This window comes from Arachis hypogaea, chromosome 1, assembly GCF_003086295.3.
Source record: "Arachis hypogaea cultivar Tifrunner chromosome 1, arahy.Tifrunner.gnm2.J5K5, whole genome shotgun sequence".
In the NCBI taxonomy this organism is placed as follows: domain Eukaryota; kingdom Viridiplantae; phylum Streptophyta; class Magnoliopsida; order Fabales; family Fabaceae; genus Arachis; species Arachis hypogaea.
Window position 1 is genome coordinate 10474023 of NC_092036.1, and position 16514 is coordinate 10490536.

General features: G+C 31.3%; 4 protein-coding genes across 4 annotated transcripts; 2 read left to right on the forward strand and 2 right to left on the reverse strand.

Moving 5' to 3' along the window:
- Window positions 1-532: 532 nt before the first annotated feature.
- On the reverse strand, window positions 533-2567 carry LOC112802446 (transcription factor bHLH10). The gene is made up of 3 exons (XM_025845713.3): window positions 2006-2567; window positions 1131-1547; window positions 533-695 (listed from the first exon to the last, which is right to left on the reverse strand). The coding sequence occupies exons 1-3, from the start codon at window positions 2360-2362 to the stop codon at window positions 612-614; spliced, it is 858 nt and encodes a 285-aa protein (XP_025701498.2). The 5' UTR covers window positions 2363-2567; the 3' UTR covers window positions 533-611.
- Window positions 2568-5497: 2930 nt separating this feature from the next.
- LOC112722174 (uncharacterized) lies at window positions 5498-6247 on the forward strand. Its single transcript, XM_025773438.3, has one exon. It carries the CDS (start codon window positions 5655-5657, stop codon window positions 6207-6209), a length of 555 nt encoding a protein of 184 aa, XP_025629223.1. The 5' UTR covers window positions 5498-5654; the 3' UTR covers window positions 6210-6247.
- Window positions 6248-8072: 1825 nt separating this feature from the next.
- On the forward strand, window positions 8073-8905 carry LOC112796047 (probable calcium-binding protein CML15). The gene has a single exon (XM_025838306.3). It carries the CDS (start codon window positions 8245-8247, stop codon window positions 8758-8760), a length of 516 nt encoding a protein of 171 aa, XP_025694091.1. The 5' UTR covers window positions 8073-8244; the 3' UTR covers window positions 8761-8905.
- A 775-nt stretch (window positions 8906-9680) lies between these two features.
- On the reverse strand, window positions 9681-16469 carry LOC112796056 (putative phospholipid-transporting ATPase 9). Its single transcript, XM_025838313.3, has 11 exons — window positions 14800-16469; window positions 13230-14587; window positions 13035-13145; window positions 12612-12888; window positions 12427-12515; window positions 12222-12330; window positions 11665-11877; window positions 11446-11571; window positions 11231-11329; window positions 10936-11127; window positions 9681-10636 (listed from the first exon to the last, which is right to left on the reverse strand). The coding sequence occupies exons 1-11, from the start codon at window positions 15199-15201 to the stop codon at window positions 10004-10006; spliced, it is 3609 nt and encodes a 1202-aa protein (XP_025694098.1). The 5' UTR covers window positions 15202-16469; the 3' UTR covers window positions 9681-10003.
- Window positions 16470-16514: the final 45 nt, after the last annotated feature.

Genomic DNA, 16514 nt, shown 5'->3' on the forward strand with positions numbered 1-16514 from the left:
GTGTACCTATTAATCTATTTTTTATAAATTAAAAATAGATAAGAATAATAATAAATTTGAGATCAGTCAAGATAGTAAGTAACTAAATATGTTTCGTTAACATTAAAAGGTTTAATTTTTGGAGCTAATAAAATAATTTTTTATATACTTTGATTATCTGATATTTTATCTTCCATCTAAAAGGATTTTTTTCCCTTTTTGACATATTATCTAAAAAGATGAAAAATAAAAGTTTGGTGTTTTCTAAACATATCGTGTGTTTACTTGTAACTGTAATAATTGTTATCAACAATCAACATAAATTAACTCAAATATAAAGCTAGAATATTATAAGGGATAATGTATCAACAATAAAGGAAAAACTTGATATGTGCTAGCCAAGTGTTATATTTTGAAATAGTAAAACATAGTTTGGAATAATATATATATTTCCATGTCTCACTATATTTTCCTATCCCTTAAAATTAAATGTCCAAAAAACTGTCATGACTTAATTAAAAGTGAAAGTAAAGGAATACATATGCTAATTAATTGGAACAACTCATGCTAGTAATTAACTTTATAGTAAGAAATTAAAGAACCACAGAACTCATTGGTCAAAGTCAATTGCCTCATATTGGTGACAAACTTCTGTCCATGACCTCAATAAGCTTGTTGGCTATGGCACTAGCATATACCGATGAACCTTCACATATCTGAAAAAATAAAAGTGAGAGAAAAAGAAATTAAAATCACACATAATTTGCCATATATAAAATCATATTGCTATATTATCATTAGCCAAAAAAAAATGACATTAACTTCTGAACTTTTGATTCATGTCTACTTTACATTCCAATTCTTAAGATGCAAAGTTTGATATTTTAAATTTGTCAATTAGTGCAAAAAATATATATGTTCTGTTAAAATTTTCAAAATTATTATTCTCTTATTAAGGGATGATTTTGTCAATAAAACACATCATGCAAATTCTAATTATATATAGCTAATTATGCATATAAAGTGTGATTTTCTTATGTACAGTTGATAGAAAAAAACACATACATGTATATATATTTTTATATACACAGTGGCATATTACAATATTATTAATTAAAATTAAAATCAAACTCAATGATAAATTTGCATACCTTGCTATTGAAGAGAAAGCTGCAGAAATCACCAATGTGGCCACCACCAACATGTTGAAGATCAAGTTTAAGTTCATCAAGAACCTTTGAAGCATAAACTAATATGCAATTATTGTCATTGACCCTCTTCCTTTGAACAATCTTTATTGTTACCTCATTGTCAATGATTCTCACATCAACCTCACTTTCTTTTGATTTTCTTTGTATCCAAGAACTCCTTGTTAGGCTCTCACTATATGATGATGAATTATTCTCATCATCTTCTTTTTCTTCTTCTTCATCTTCAATTTTGAGCTTCTTCTTCACCCTTTGTTTTTCATACCTCTTTTTCTCCACCAATGATTTGAGTTCATTCACTGTTCTTAGAAGCTCTTTGATGTAGTCAATAGCATCTCCTACCACTGATGCTCTATCATTCTTATTCATTTCATTCATTGGTTCCACCAAATAAATAAAAAAAGTAATTAATTAAGGTCCACAATTTATGCTTATACATATAAAAATTAATTAACTTTGTTATATTATATACTATATAATGTTCTATACTACCAATAAATTATATTATTATATATCATGTATATGTTTAACTTTTGAGACATTTCATGTAAATAATTAACAATTAATATATAAAATGTTCACTCTAAAATCTTAATGTTTATATATGCACAAATTGAATCTATTTGCTCATTTGAAAATTTCATGATTCATTCTCATGATTGGAGAAGGATATTCAATTTATGCACACTAATCAATCAATTATAAAATATTCTATATATTGATGACAAGTACATTAACTAAATAAACAAAGTTATTTATGGATATGCAAATTAATTAAGAAAATTTGATAATATTAAATGTATGAATTATAGTTTTACCTTGGTGGAGCTTGGTATGAGTTCTTTCAAAGCATCAAATTTGCCACCCAAATCCACTCTCCTTTGTCTCTCAGTGTTAGTACTACTAAATTGCTTATTATTGTTGTTAATGCTCCTTTTTCCTCCTCTCTTCTTATTAGCCACTTCTTGATGATGATTAGTGAACTCTTCTAGCACCCCATTTTCAAGAACATCTCTCCCATAACCACCATTTTCTAATTCAACAATAATGTCATTATTATTATTGTTGTTGTTGTTATTTTCCCCTAATCCAAACAAAAAATCACTTCTTGATGTTGTTGTTGTTGTTGTTGGTACCATGTTGTAGTAGCCATGATGATGAAACAACTCCCTCATTGATGATGATTGATGAAGCAGAGGAGGTGCTTGAAGGTTCAAATGCAATAATGGGTCATTGAAAACATTGGAAAAATTTGAACTTTCTTGTCCCACAATGATGTTGCTACTACTGCTACTAGGGTTTGGAAGACATGTTATTATGTTGTTGTGGTTTTCAAAGGAGATAGAAGAGTTCTTAGGACTTGTTGGAAAATGGAAAAGGTTAAGGAGATCTGTTGTTTGTGTTGGAAAACAAGGAAACTGAATATTATTATTATTATTGTTATTCATGTTGGAATAATAATGGTCAAAAGAATTTTGATCATGATGAGTTGAAGTAGAAATAGTAGTATAAGTACTATGATTGTTGTTACTATTATTAGCATCATATTCTTCTACCAAAAGGGTGTTTAAGTAATTTCCAATATTGTTTTCCATTTGTTGATTCTGGCCCATAATAGTTACCTCCTCATCAAATGAATCAACAACTATATTAGTAGTAGAAAGAAATATATAATTGCATGTTGTTCTTCAACTACTTCATATGGAAGAAAGAAAGAAAGAAAGAGTAGAACAAAACAGATTCTCTGAAAAGCTGCTTTTGTTGTCTGTTGTTGTGATTTTGTACCTTCATTTCACCATTTGGAATTTGGATATATAAACAATTATACAAAGATAATAATTACGAAAAAAAATTATAAAAAATTTATTTAATATATATATATATATATATTCTTTTCTCTCTCTCAGCTTTTGTATAAATATCTTAAATCTTAAAAATAAATTACTTACATAGTATGATTGTTTTTGGAAAAAGTGTAATTTTCTTAAAAGAAATTATATTTAAATAGTGTTTTTTAAGAAATAAGACTTTAATTTATGGATATTTGTGTTGGATATTGTAAGAATTCATTGTTTCATACGATTATTAAATAAGAAAATGTTTGGCTTTTGCTTTTAGTTTTTTTTTTTTCTTTTACAAAATCGAAATTTTTACTATTAAAGAAGTAATTAATTTTTTATTAGTGATTAGATCATGTAATATACTCTAAATGAGTTGTTTATTATTTTTTTAAGAAAATAGTGAGTAATTATCATGAATATTAATAAAGGTGTAAATAGATATACATATATTCATATAAAAAGTATTTAATTTTGATATATTGATAGTATAAATAATTTTATATAATTATTTAATTAAATTTATATGTTAAAATTTTTTAAGAAATAAATTTAAAATTAATTATTTTTCCTAATATTTCAATAAATAATTGATTATTTTTGTAAACAATTTTTATACTTCGAATTTACAAAATTAAAATTCATATATGATATAGATATTGAAAGTATGTGAAATGACTAAAAGGGGTCTCATTCTGTTACTTGTTGTGCAGAGTGCCGTCATGTGGGCCCTACAAAATGATCTCCTATGATTATGAATCAGATAACACACTTTTTTTAATATAAAAGAAAATGTTGATTTATAATTTCATATTAATTTTTTATATAAGATTCACCTTCCAAGCCAATGCCTTTTGCATGAAGTACCTACAAGAATATGAGAAGGTGAGACTCTTTAACAACTCAGTATTATTATTTAAAAAAGAAAAGAAAAGAGAATATTGAGAATAAAAGGAGTGAAAAGGACAAGTGTGATTAGCTATAAATAAAACACCGCGTTATAAGAATTTTCGTCGTATTTAATTGAAAATTTGTAAAAACTATTTCAAATGTCTTATAATATATTTAACTAATTAATAATAAATATTCACCAAAGCTCTTAATTATAACACAAAGTTTCATTTATATATATATATATATATATATTAATTAGAAACACATCTTGACAATGCAGCAATAGTTAGTTAGCTTTTCTGTTTTTTCTTCCAAGAAAACTGATACTAATTACTATGAAATTTTGAAACAATTATCCTTAGCTTATACTAAATATAATTAATATTGATAACTGAATTTTTTTTCCCTGTTACTTAATTTCAATACTTGATTTATATTGATATTTGAGAACTGATCCTTTGCTAAAAATTAAGGAATAAAATGCAGTGGAGGTAGTATATGATTATAATAACGTGGTTTTAATTTATGTCATTTTCTCTGGATTTATTAACTTAGCTATTAATTATGAAAAAAATATTATAAGGCAAGGAACTATATTTACTTTTTGAACCGCCGCTATTTTTGTCTTACATATAAAGTATTATTTTAGGTTACATCCAAACATTCTTTAAAAATTAGATTACTAATAATTTGTTACTAGTCTATATCTACCAATTAATATTTCTAAGAGATATTTATTTAGCGAGTCATATGTATAGATATAATTCATTTTATAATTTTAAAGACTAATCACTCAAATTTATACTATTAATTAATAAATTAAACATATATAATGTATACAACTTAAAATACTTAATAGAAAACTTTTTTTCCACTAATGTTGCATCTATTTAGAACTTTTTACATAAGTTTAATTTATCACTATTAGAGTGAGGGAGAAATCTTCCATTAAAAGCAAATGTGTATTTATACGTACCTTGATATGATTGTTTTCTTGACTTCAAATATTCTATATATATGACTCATAACAATGATGACAACTTCATAACCCTTCTACACAAGTCATGTTTTGCGTCTAGGTCACAACTAAATACTTCATATTATTACCGGTATAATATTTTTTTATTCTTAAAATTTGTTTAAAATTTTAAAAATATTCTTAAATTTTATTTTAAAAATTTTAAATTTTCAGCAAATATATTCTTAACGATTAATTTTTAAAAAAATTTATGACCAATTCAGCAACAATTTTATAAAAATAATCATCAACACAAACAAATCAGAGATAGTTGTTGTTATGTATTATTGTTGGATTAATCTTAAATTTTTTAAAAATTTAGCTATAACGAATATATTTGAGCAAATCAAAAATTTTTTAAACAATAAAATTTAGAAATATTTTTAAAATTTTTGATAAATTTTAAAGATTAAAAATATATTTTTTCTTATTATTAATATGTATTAAGCCATGAATTATAGTTCTAAGTTATGTCATTATTATTATTATTCAATATATAATGTGTCTTAGCTTTCCCTCATCATATTATTGCTCTTGCTTCTTCCTCTCTAAGTCCTCAATAGGGGGAAATAAGAAACCTCTTCTTTTAAACTATGATCATCATGTCTTCTAATAATCCAAACCCCCTTCATCAACAACAACAATATTATTTATTTTTCTTCATTATTATTGTTACTTTTATTATTGATCTCTCTTTAATTCTTCACAAATTGAAGCATGGAAGATTGGAACATGCTTGGTGCGGATTGTGTTGTGATATCATGTTGCTGCCAATGTTTAATGTTACAAATTCTTGTTTATGTTTTGCTCAAGCTTCCATCAAAATTGGTGAGAAAAACAAGAAGATATGTTAAGAAGAAATTTTGTGGTAACAAGAGGAGTAGGAGTAATCTTAGTTTAGATCATAGATTAGATCATAGAGAAAAAATATTAATGGGGTCTTCTTTTTCTTCTTATGATGATGTTCTTGTCAAAATTCATGAACAGTCTATTAGGTTTCGAGAAGAGATCGTCACGATAGCACTAAGAAATGGTACTTCAGGACGAAATGGTAACGATAGTGGGTCGTGTATGGATGAAGTTGAAAAAGTGATGGAAAAACTTTATGAAAATGGAGAGTTAGCATTTGGAAGTTTTTGGGGTCAAAAGGAGCCATGGGGTGTTCCTAAAATTGTCTCTAGTGATTTATTACATAATCATCTCCATAATTGTGATTATGATCATAGTTTTGTACGATATGAAATAATTGAATTGGTTGGTTCAATTTCTTAGGCTGTGCAATAAATTATCATACATAATTATGGTTCTAATTGTGGTTTAAATATACACATATATATATAATTCATAACTTACAGTTTGTATGTAAGGCTTAAATCCCATACCTCCGAATAAAGGTGTAAAGTATTTATTATTTTAAATTATATTATATTTATTATTTTTATACATAAATTTTTAATAGATAAAATGATAAATTAATAGAAGGTTTTTTTAAGAGAAAAGGGGGCCTAAGGCCCAATTAATAGGACGTTAATAAATTAGTATGCATAAAGTCAAATTTTGAGGTAATTCTTTTCAAAACCTAAACAAAATTGAGGAACTTGTTTAGATCTGAGTCAAATTTTGAGTTTTAGACGAGTGGCTTTGATGGAACATTTTTTCTTTTCCTGAAAATACTTACCAAATGAAGGACCTTTTCCACTTAAATAAAATAAAAAATTTAGAATTACAAACATTTCCTAAATCAAATTTTAACAAACGAATTCTTTTTTTTTTATATATTTATATAAATCATCCTAAGTCAATTACCTTTAGGTTAATTTGTTAAACATTATAGTTTAAAAAGATTTATGCTTAGAATTTTTTTCATAAAATGAAATTGTAAAAAAATTGACAACTAATCTCTTCGTCGATAAATCCATCCACATGCGCAATACCGTTTAAGCGGCACATATCTTCCTTATTACCAACCATCTTTCTCACAAAATACCACTGCCCCCTTGCTCTATTGTGATCTGTGACACTCCGCCGCTTACTGCACCGTTTTCTGCCACTTACTGCGTCGTACCTTGCTTCGCCGCTTAATGCCCCAAAACCGTCTTCCACTGCCACAGAAACCTCTCTTCTTCTCCCCCAAATTTCTTCTTGCCAAAAGCTTATTTGTGGTGATAATGGTGACAATGGCCAAAACGTTAATTGCAAAAAAGTATTCAGCTTCTTCTCCTTGCATATATAAATCGTGACACCCATTTGTACTTTATCTATTCGCACATAAATTGTGGAAAGGCTTTAAGGTTTATCTATTCTATAAGTAAATCGTCCTATCCAAATGTGTTTTAAGCTGAAAAAATATTATTTTAGTGGCTTTAGGATAATTTAGGTAGATTTCTAGACACTTAATATTCTCATACGGTTTATGTTCATTTTGTAAAAGAAATTTTAAGCATAAATCGTCTTAGATTATAATATTTAACGAATTAACCCTAAAGCTAAGTGGTCTAGGATGATTTATATAAATATAGGAAGAAAAAAATTGTGTTTTGGAATTTAATTTTAAGAAATTTATGTAATTGTAGATTTTTTTGTTAGGGTTTAGGGTTAGAGTTTAGAGCTCAATAAAGGCCCAATAAGATCATAGTGTAACCTGGCCCAATAAGGCCCAATTAGAAAAAGCCCAATCTGTATTTTGCTATAGGCATAGCAAGTAAGAGTAATTAATGGCCAAAACAAAGTAAGAGTAATTATTCTTGGTAAAAAAAAGTAAGAGTCCTTATTCTTTTACAAAATAGTTAAAAAAAAATGGATATAATTAAAACTTTCTACTCCACAAAAAAAAAAGGGAACCTCTCAACAAGAAAACTCTCACTTATTTGAATTTTTAATATAGACTTAATAAGGAAAGAAACATATATACTTCTCATGAAATTTTCAAGTTACAAAAATGCGTATATATTTCCTCGAAAAAAAAAGGGAAAAAATCATATAAAAACGAGCTTGAAGTTATTAACTTATTATTAATTCATTATACAGTTTTCATAACGCTTTTTTAATTTGTCCTCTTCGAACTTTAACTTATAATTCAACGCGGTTTCTTCACGAGTCTCCTTCCTTGAACCATTCCAAGTGAGATCTATCATTATCAATAATTTTTCATAGCACACCCCTTTACACCAAATCAAACTCTTCATAAACAAATTATTAATAAACCCTACACAAACATACATTACACCCTAATTATTAATATTTTCTTCTTCTCCTTCTTCATCTTCTTCTTTACCTTTGATTATTAGATACTATATCATACACAAATATGTCACACCAAAATAGTAACAATAACGATCAAATAAACCAACTAAATGACATATTCAATCGCTTTGACATGGACTCGGACGGCAGTCTTACTCACTTGGAGCTCGCCGCCCTGCTCAGATCCCTTGGGGTCAAGCCATCAGGCGACGAGCTCCATGCCTTATTATCTAAGATGGATAAGAATGGCAATGGATACGTCGAATTTGACGAACTTGTCCATGTCTTAATTCCTCGTGAGGTCGACCACAGCCACGGTCACAGCCACAGCAATATTTTTCTCAACCAAGAACAACTTTTAGATGTCTTTAGAGTGTTTGATCGCGACGGTAATGGATTCATTACCGCCGCAGAGCTGGCCGGATCCATGGCCAGAATGGGACAGCCGCTCACGTACCGTGAGCTAGCTGCCATGATGGCTCAAGCTGACAGCAATGGCGACGGTGTTATAAGTTTTGAAGAGTTTGTGAATATTTTGGCAAAATCTGCTGCTGATTTTCTTGGTATTAAGGTGGCGTAGATCTTAATTAATTACATATTAGAGGTTTGATCTTGTTTCACTTTTCTTACTTTTGTTTAACTCCAAATTAATTAGTGAATTGTTATTCAGATCCGAATGTAATAATTAACTTGTGATTATATTATTTATTCCATTTCTAACTTAATTGCTGTTATTGGAGTACGAATATTTTAGTTCTCGCTGTGCATCATTCATTGTTTATATATTAATTAGTTTCGCATATTATTATTATTTAATGCGTTAGAAATGTTGATATATAAATGTTAAGTATAAAATATTAAGGGTGTGGTGAAGACATTGTTTATTTATGCAATAGAATTTTGAATAATATTTTTTTATTTTGTTAAATATTTTATTAAAGATTTTATAATTTTCTTTATGTAAAGATTTTTTTTTAACTATTGGATAATAGATTATAAAGAATTTAATATTAATATGTTATAAAAATATTACTTTTATTTAAAAGTGTTGTTATTCCTTTTAAATTAATAACTTTTTTTTTATAAATTATTCTTCTAAAATATGACTAAATAAACATTTTTATAAGAATATATTTTTGATATTTTCGTCATAGATGTTTTTTTTTTTTCTTTCCATTAGATGAAGCTCATAAGTAACGAATGATAAACCTGCATTTTAAAAATGAAATGATTGTGATGAATGAGTATATAGTGAATGAAAAAAAAAAGATGAAATTGAAGGGTAAAGGGTTAATTAGAAGCAAAATAATTTAACTATGGATAGTGTAAGCCGTTTAGTCAATGTAGATGTTGAGTTATTGATGCATACCCAAACCAAGTGTTTGGTGAAAGTGATAAATACATAATAATTGAGTCACTTAGCATTATGATGAAGATGACATTGAGATGACAAATTAGTAATTACGTTCATTTTAGTCACACAACATGGCACTTTGTAAATTTGTCAAAAAGAAAAATATATTAAGGGTGTGTCGTTGAAAGAAAATGTGGAACAACTCAAGTTCAGTTCATAGAACTTCATTTTCTACAAAAGATTAGAAACCACCTTCTTCTACCCTATCCTACAAAGAATTCTTGCTTCTTCTATACACTAAGTAACTCCTTCTATCTATGAGCCCAAAAAAACATAAGTGTACATAAAATTTACCCTATTTTACTTTTTACACTTCTTCCCAACATGATAACAAAATGTTGGTTTTCTATAAACAGAGAATCACTATACTTTTGACAAATCTATACATAAACTACAGGACTTGATAGCATTATCTACGGTTAATCGTTCTGTCTCGCGTGTCATTAGCCATGGCGGCTAGGCGAGCAGTTGATCCAACGGTTGTTGGCCGGAGCGATCTCTGGCGAACCATGTTACAATATTCGGGATCCTTTGTCTTCCCTTCATACCTTATCCATTGGACAATTTCATGAAACATGGGAAAGAACCTCATCTGAATTGCTGAGTAGGAAAAGTATGGTATGAGCGTTGAGATCACCACAAAGAATGTGACAAGCCAATACATCGGAGACGGCGCCAGAGTCTCGGCGAAGACTTTATAGGCATTCGTCGAAAGATGTGGTGGCATTGCGCCGTATGCCAGGAGGAAGATGTACCAGAATGCAATGGAACCCCAGATGAAAATATGTTGGATCATGGTGAAGTAACTTATAGCTAAAGCTATCTGCAAATTTACCACCCAAACCACACAAGTGTACATGGTTGCGCCGAGTATATCCCTCCCGGCGGTTCTTCCCTCCACGTCGAAGGCCTGAAGTTCCATAGCTTTCGTGCAGAAGAAGAAAACTATTATGGCGCTGATGAATCCGTTAAGCATCCATGCTAGTATTCGCCGCCAGCTAAAGAGGACGTTTTGCACTCCTTCTTGATATAACAATGGAAACTGCCATCATTAACAGGGGAACTAACTATATTAGAGAAGAAAACCAAGCAATTATAACAAAAATCAATTCAATGCTTACAGTAATATCTTTGCTTAAATCAAATCTCTCAGTAGTTTTTGTAGTTTCACTCAATTTTTTCAAGAATTTAATTTTGATACACTGTCAGTGCATCCAATCACGACACTATGTCAGGATAAATAACTACTTTCTAAATGACAGAGTGAATGGTAATCCAAAAGAACAAATGTGATTAGACACAATTGTTTAAAACATTTTACACTGTAAGTAGAAACCATACCTTTAGGCAGTACCGAGCGGATACATCCTGGTCGAACACCCCGAGAGCAATCACAGGAAGCGATGAAAAGAAGACATTATAGATAGATAAAAGCCAATCATTGTATGCAGGTTCTCCAGAGAATGATGCATACACCTCATATAAGAACAAAGTGAATCCAAATGTGACGTTCTTGTAGAAAAAATAGCATATCTGCCAGAACAATGAAGCAAAAATTGACATAATTAAGTATCATATACTCTTTTAGAACCTATCTTGAGAATGTTAAGATCAAAATATATTAGCATGACAATACCATAGATGAGATCCTCCGGTAACACCAATGTCCGTGCACAAGAAGTAATCGATCCAAGTATCGGAATTGCGCAATTGCAATGTCACTAGACATTACAGCCTGGTGGATGGAAGAATGATGAAAAAGTTGTTAGAATTTTATGTCTCTTATTTGTTTAGTTAGGGACTAACTTACTCGAAAAGAAAAATGAATCCATTTGACGAGTTTTTCATTACCTGCATTCCTTCAACTCCACTAATTCCAACTCCTATATCTGCTTCTTGAAGCATTCCAACATCATTAGCTCCATCACCAATAGCTAATGTTGTTTTCCGAGTTCCGGATTTGACCAATCTAGTAACCTTCGAGACAGTAACAATACAAAGTTATTTCCAAAATCAAACTACCTTTTTATTTTATTTTTTATTACCAATGCAGCAATAATAGGCCAATACCAGTGCCTTCTGCTTTGGTGACGAGCGACAGCAGATAACAGATGCGCAGCGAATCGCAAGCTCTAGAAACATGTGCTTCACGTTATCATCTAGAGCATAGACAAGTGAGTTTCCGTCGATGATCAAAGCAAATGCCTGCTGAGAACTTCCTCTGTATGCTGTCAGCTGTGCAGCACCTTCAGATATCTGTTGGAGGACACTTTGCCTAGATGCCTAAAAGACGAATCCGTATAAAACTATCAGAATATAGATTTTCAGCTCTAAAGTATCACTTAACACCATAGCCGGCTGAGCAGTCGCACTTCCAAAGTTCCACAAAAGGCCACAACATGTTCTATCTTGAAAGGTTTAATTACTCTAATAGTCCTGATAGTTTCGCTCAGTTTTTAATTAGGTCCCTAAAGTTCAAAAGTATAGACTCATGTCTTTATAGTGTTTACAATGTTTTTCCACTAGGTAGCTCTAGTTTAAAATTTTGTAATCAAGTCCCAATCGTATACAAAAGAAAATAAAGAAAAAGATAGAGATTCGGAAAAGGATGATGAATTTCGTTTTACCTTGATTATAGCAAGCTTGTCTCCACCCTTTTCCAGTGCTTTAATTTCTGGACTCTCCAAATGAATTATAATCTGCTTCATTCCTTGTCTTAGCAAACTACAAGAAAAACTACAAAACAATTCTTGTTTCAGATATCTCGAAAAGCAATTATTTTCGTGAAGTCGAAGTAAAAGAACAAAAGAAGGCATAATTAGAATTAAGTACCCTATATTGATTGCAGTCTCCATTTTATCCCCAGTCAAAACCCAAATCTTGATTCCTGCTTGGGCAAGCTTGTCAATGCAATCAGGAACCTATCAAAACAACACGAAAGGCGTCACTTCGAGTCGTTTTATGCGACTAAAGGAAATCCTCATGAGTAAAACATGTATTTTCGCATCCGAACTAACCCCGTTTTGGAGTTTGTCCTCTACAGCAGTGGCTCCAAGAAGAATTAGATTCCTCTCAATCTTGTTAGATATTTTCTCAATCTGTCTTTCCTGATCCGCACAAACTAAATTCTTAGCCTTAGAGAATTTATTATGAAACTCCTTGTATTCTTCCACATCAAGTTCGCGATAGGCTAGTATCAAGGTCCTTAGACCTGCATCGGCATAATCATGAACATGCTCCATGGTCTTGTCTTGGAACTCCCTCCCATTCTTGGCTAGCCTTTCAAACATGACACTGCATGAAAACATAAAGCCAACCAATCAAAAATCATTTAGACTTGCCTTTGATAATTGTTTTAGGACAAAAACAATTGGACAAATATCTGAATAGGTTTGTGTCTTTCAATGTGTCTACATTTCTATTCTAAGACAGTTACAAACCTGTCGGCACCTTTGCATAATAGAAAAATTTTTCCTTCTTCATCCTCCACTATGACCGACATCCTCTTCCTCGAGCTATTAAATTCCAAAACATTGAGAAGCTTGTACACCCTGCAAAATGAGACTAACTAATGTAAATATAGGTCCCTAAAGCATAAAAATACTACTAAGATAAAACAGTTAAAAGCTACTGACCTTTCAACCTTTTTGTCAGATTCAGGATCCAACTCAAATGTTGATAAATTAGTCTGAGTCCTTTTACAGAACTCGAAACCAATTTCTCTGGCTGCAATCACAAATGCTGCTTCGTCGGGCGATTCAGCCTCATACGAGACATTTCCTGTGTCTTCATCCATTTCTGGTATAGCCGTATGACAGATAGCCAACAGGCGAAAGAATCTCTGGATGACATCAGCATGAGGTTCATTAACCCAATTTCCATTCATTATCCTTTCATCAATGAAGTTAAAGCCCTTTATGGAGGCTTTTCCATTAGAAGATTCGTTGATGCTGTCGGCTTCTGACCCTATAACTTGTTCATGATTTAGAGGTGAACCTTTTCTTCTACCCATGGCCTTCTCAACCTCTGTAATGCCACGGCCATAAGCAACCCCAGCAATAGAACATTTAACAAACTCCATTGAGTTGCACGTAAGAGTTCCGGTTTTATCAGAAAGTATTGTATCAACTTGGCCAAGTTCTTCATTTAAGTTTGATGTCCGGGCATTTGCCGGCTTGTCTGCTTCCTCATAGTACATATGGATATCTTGATTGATGAAAATGCTCTGAAGAACTTTGACAATCTCGATCGACACATAAAGGGATATCGGAATAAAGAAGCCATATAACATCAATGCTGTCAAACAGTGAAATGCAGCAGCAGCTTCCGGTCTCTTCGGATCGAAGAAAACTGTAGAATCATCAGGTCTTAGATACCATCTTTTCATTGGTCCACTTTGCAAGTCATCTTTAGTTAAGATGTAAAAGAAAATAGATCCAACAAATGCCATTAGAAACAAGATACAGAACAAGAAGTAGATTACTCTATCCATCTTCCTCTCAATTCGACTTCTTTTCGAAGGAGGATCTGTAGAATTTTGGATAACCTTAGTATCATGACCAGTGAAGATTACAGCTCCGAAAATGTAGTCTGTATTACGAAGTTTGGAGTCTCGAAGAAGAAGCTGCTGAGGCGAAAGGGGATACTTTTGGTCTCCGAATTCTAGGCTCCCAATAAAAGAGTACAGATTAGCATTCGGATCTTCACACTTGACCGTGGCTCTAAACTTTTGGAAGCTGAGATTGCCATGTAAGGAAGAAGTTATCTCTAAGCCTTGTTTCAACTTCAAATTTGTCTCGCCATCCAAATTCGTTGTCTCAACATAGCATACTGCATCCTCATAACTCGACGAAAGCAATAGGAGGTCTGCAGGGAAGAACTCATCCTTCTCTACCTTCACTACATTCCCCACTCTAAGATTCTTCCACTCGGTATATTCGAAATTTCCATCACCTTTATGCACTTTCACTCTTCTATTGTTCACCTCAATATCCTGCAAAAGCAATTTGCCAGAGAATTTATATAACATACTCACTTGTGCTGCAAGGCATAGTGCAAAATGGTTCAAAACATTAACCTTATAAAACGAAATTTGCAACAGATAACAGTTTCATCAAATACTATCTTAAAGATTCTTAATTTGTAACAAACTTTTTCATCAAATACACTCTTATTCCTATTTGTGCAACATAGAGTTTAAGTTACCTGCTTCTTCCGGCGCCAGTCTTCGATGCCTTCCTTCACCATAGTCGCCCCTACGACGATAATCAACGGAAAGATAGCGCTGGCAGCGTTATAAGGCGTAAGTCTGGTGAATGCCAAGATGCCAGTAACCAAGAAATAGAAGTTAGCCACTCTCCTAAACTGCTCGAAGAGCGATTTAGGGAGGAATGTAGCAGGGGTGTACTTTGTAGACCTAACAGAGTTATCTGCATAGTTCCTAACAACCTCGGATTCTAAATCATTCAACTCATTGCACAACACTACCCTTGAATAACCCCTTCCCCCAATCTGAGAATAAAATTCATCTTCAAAAGATGATGCTCTACAGCATGTGAATGAGTATAGCTTGCTCAAATGCAACTTCCTTTTCCTACCACTCCTCATTCTCTCACAAAAACAGAACCTTTTTCGGATTTGATTATCCGAAATCAAGATTCAAGATGCAGGGGAAATTACCCTCTTAAGATAAAACCAATTCCAACTCCAAGTATCATTAAAAATGGCAACTTTCCCTAACCCCAAATCACAAATTAGCCTCAGTAACAAGAATTCCTAATGAAAAATCTAAACTTTGAGGCTGAAAATCATAACCCTTCAATGGCATCAATGAACCAAAGACTGTTCAAAGAGGAACAACTTACCCAAAATCCCACACAACCCAAAACCCCATAACCCATTAACACATATACCAAGCAAAAATAGAATAAATAACAACTATTATATAAAGGTAGCATCAGCAACCAGCAAGAGATACTAAACCCCAGAAAAGGTTCCCACATAAAAGAGCTCAAAGACCAAGTAATTTGATAAGGCAGTGGAGTAACAAAGCAAAAAACAATGATGGGATAAAAAATAAAAAATAAAAATTTAAACTTTTATGAGTAAGAGACAGCAAGAGGGATAATAAGGTTGTGGTTTAGTTGGTCAAAGAAGATTATTATGATATCAAAGTTTGAGACTTTGAGACAAAACAAAACGATATACACAATGAATTGCAGCAGAACAAGGCCTGCAATGTTGGAATCTCCAAAAACAAACACACCCCAGAAAAATAGAACTAGAAAATATTGAGAAAGTAGAACATTCTAGAAAGCACAGTGGAAGAACCAAAGAAGCTTCTTTTTACAACAATCAGATCTCACATTTCAGTTTTTTGGTTTCAAAGAGTGAAGAATTCAGAAGATACAAAGTTCAATGGCAGGAAGAAAGAGAGTACGAAAATGGTGGAAAGAGAGAATATGGGATATGAAAATGGAAGCATAGAAATTTTGCCAGGAAGCTCAAAGAGTAAGAAATGGGGAAGCTTTAGTCAATGGCGATGACTCAAGTCTCTCTCTCTCTATTTTCTCGTTATCCAATAAACACCAAACATTAACAACACTAATCAACAGAAGAAAAATAAGAACAAATTTTCAATAATAATAATAACTAATAAGGTGGTCTAATCAGAAGTTCAGAACTATTGTAAACTAAACAGTAAAAACAGGTCAGAAAATTACACAAATTGAGAAAAATAAAAAATAAAAGTTTTTTTTTAAAAGTTTATTGTGTTGTTCTTGTTCATGTAAGAAAGAAAGAAAGAAATTACATTTACTACTTAACTTAGATGATAGAAGGTTTATTATATTATATTCAATTATATAATTAATTATAACAATTATAACAATTAATAAATATATATATACACAAAAAAGGTA

What these genes read in the sequence shown, in the direction of transcription:
- LOC112796047 (XM_025838306.3), top strand. Translation starts at nt 8,245, where the DNA reads ATGTCACACCAAAATAGTAACAATAACGATCAAATAAACCAACTAAAT.
- LOC112796056 (XM_025838313.3), bottom strand. Translation starts at nt 15,201, where the DNA reads ATGAGGAGTGGTAGGAAAAGGAAGTTGCATTTGAGCAAGCTATACTCA. An exon ending in TTATGCAAAGGTGCCGACAG is followed by an intron (nt 12,889 to 13,034) that starts GTTTGTAACTGT and finishes GTTTTCATGCAG; the next exon opens with TGTCATGTTTGAAAGGCTAG. An exon ending in CACCAAAGCAGAAGGCACTG is followed by an intron (nt 11,572 to 11,664) that starts GTATTGGCCTAT and finishes ACTGTCTCGAAG; the next exon opens with GTTACTAGATTGGTCAAATC.
- LOC112802446 (XM_025845713.3), bottom strand. Translation starts at nt 2,362, where the DNA reads ATGAGGGAGTTGTTTCATCATCATGGCTACTACAACATGGTACCAACA. An exon ending in TCATACCAAGCTCCACCAAG is followed by an intron (nt 1,548 to 2,005) that starts GTAAAACTATAA and finishes GAAATGAATAAG; the next exon opens with AATGATAGAGCATCAGTGGT. An exon ending in GCTTTCTCTTCAATAGCAAG is followed by an intron (nt 696 to 1,130) that starts GTATGCAAATTT and finishes TTATTTTTTCAG; the next exon opens with ATATGTGAAGGTTCATCGGT.
- LOC112722174 (XM_025773438.3), top strand. Translation starts at nt 5,655, where the DNA reads ATGGAAGATTGGAACATGCTTGGTGCGGATTGTGTTGTGATATCATGT.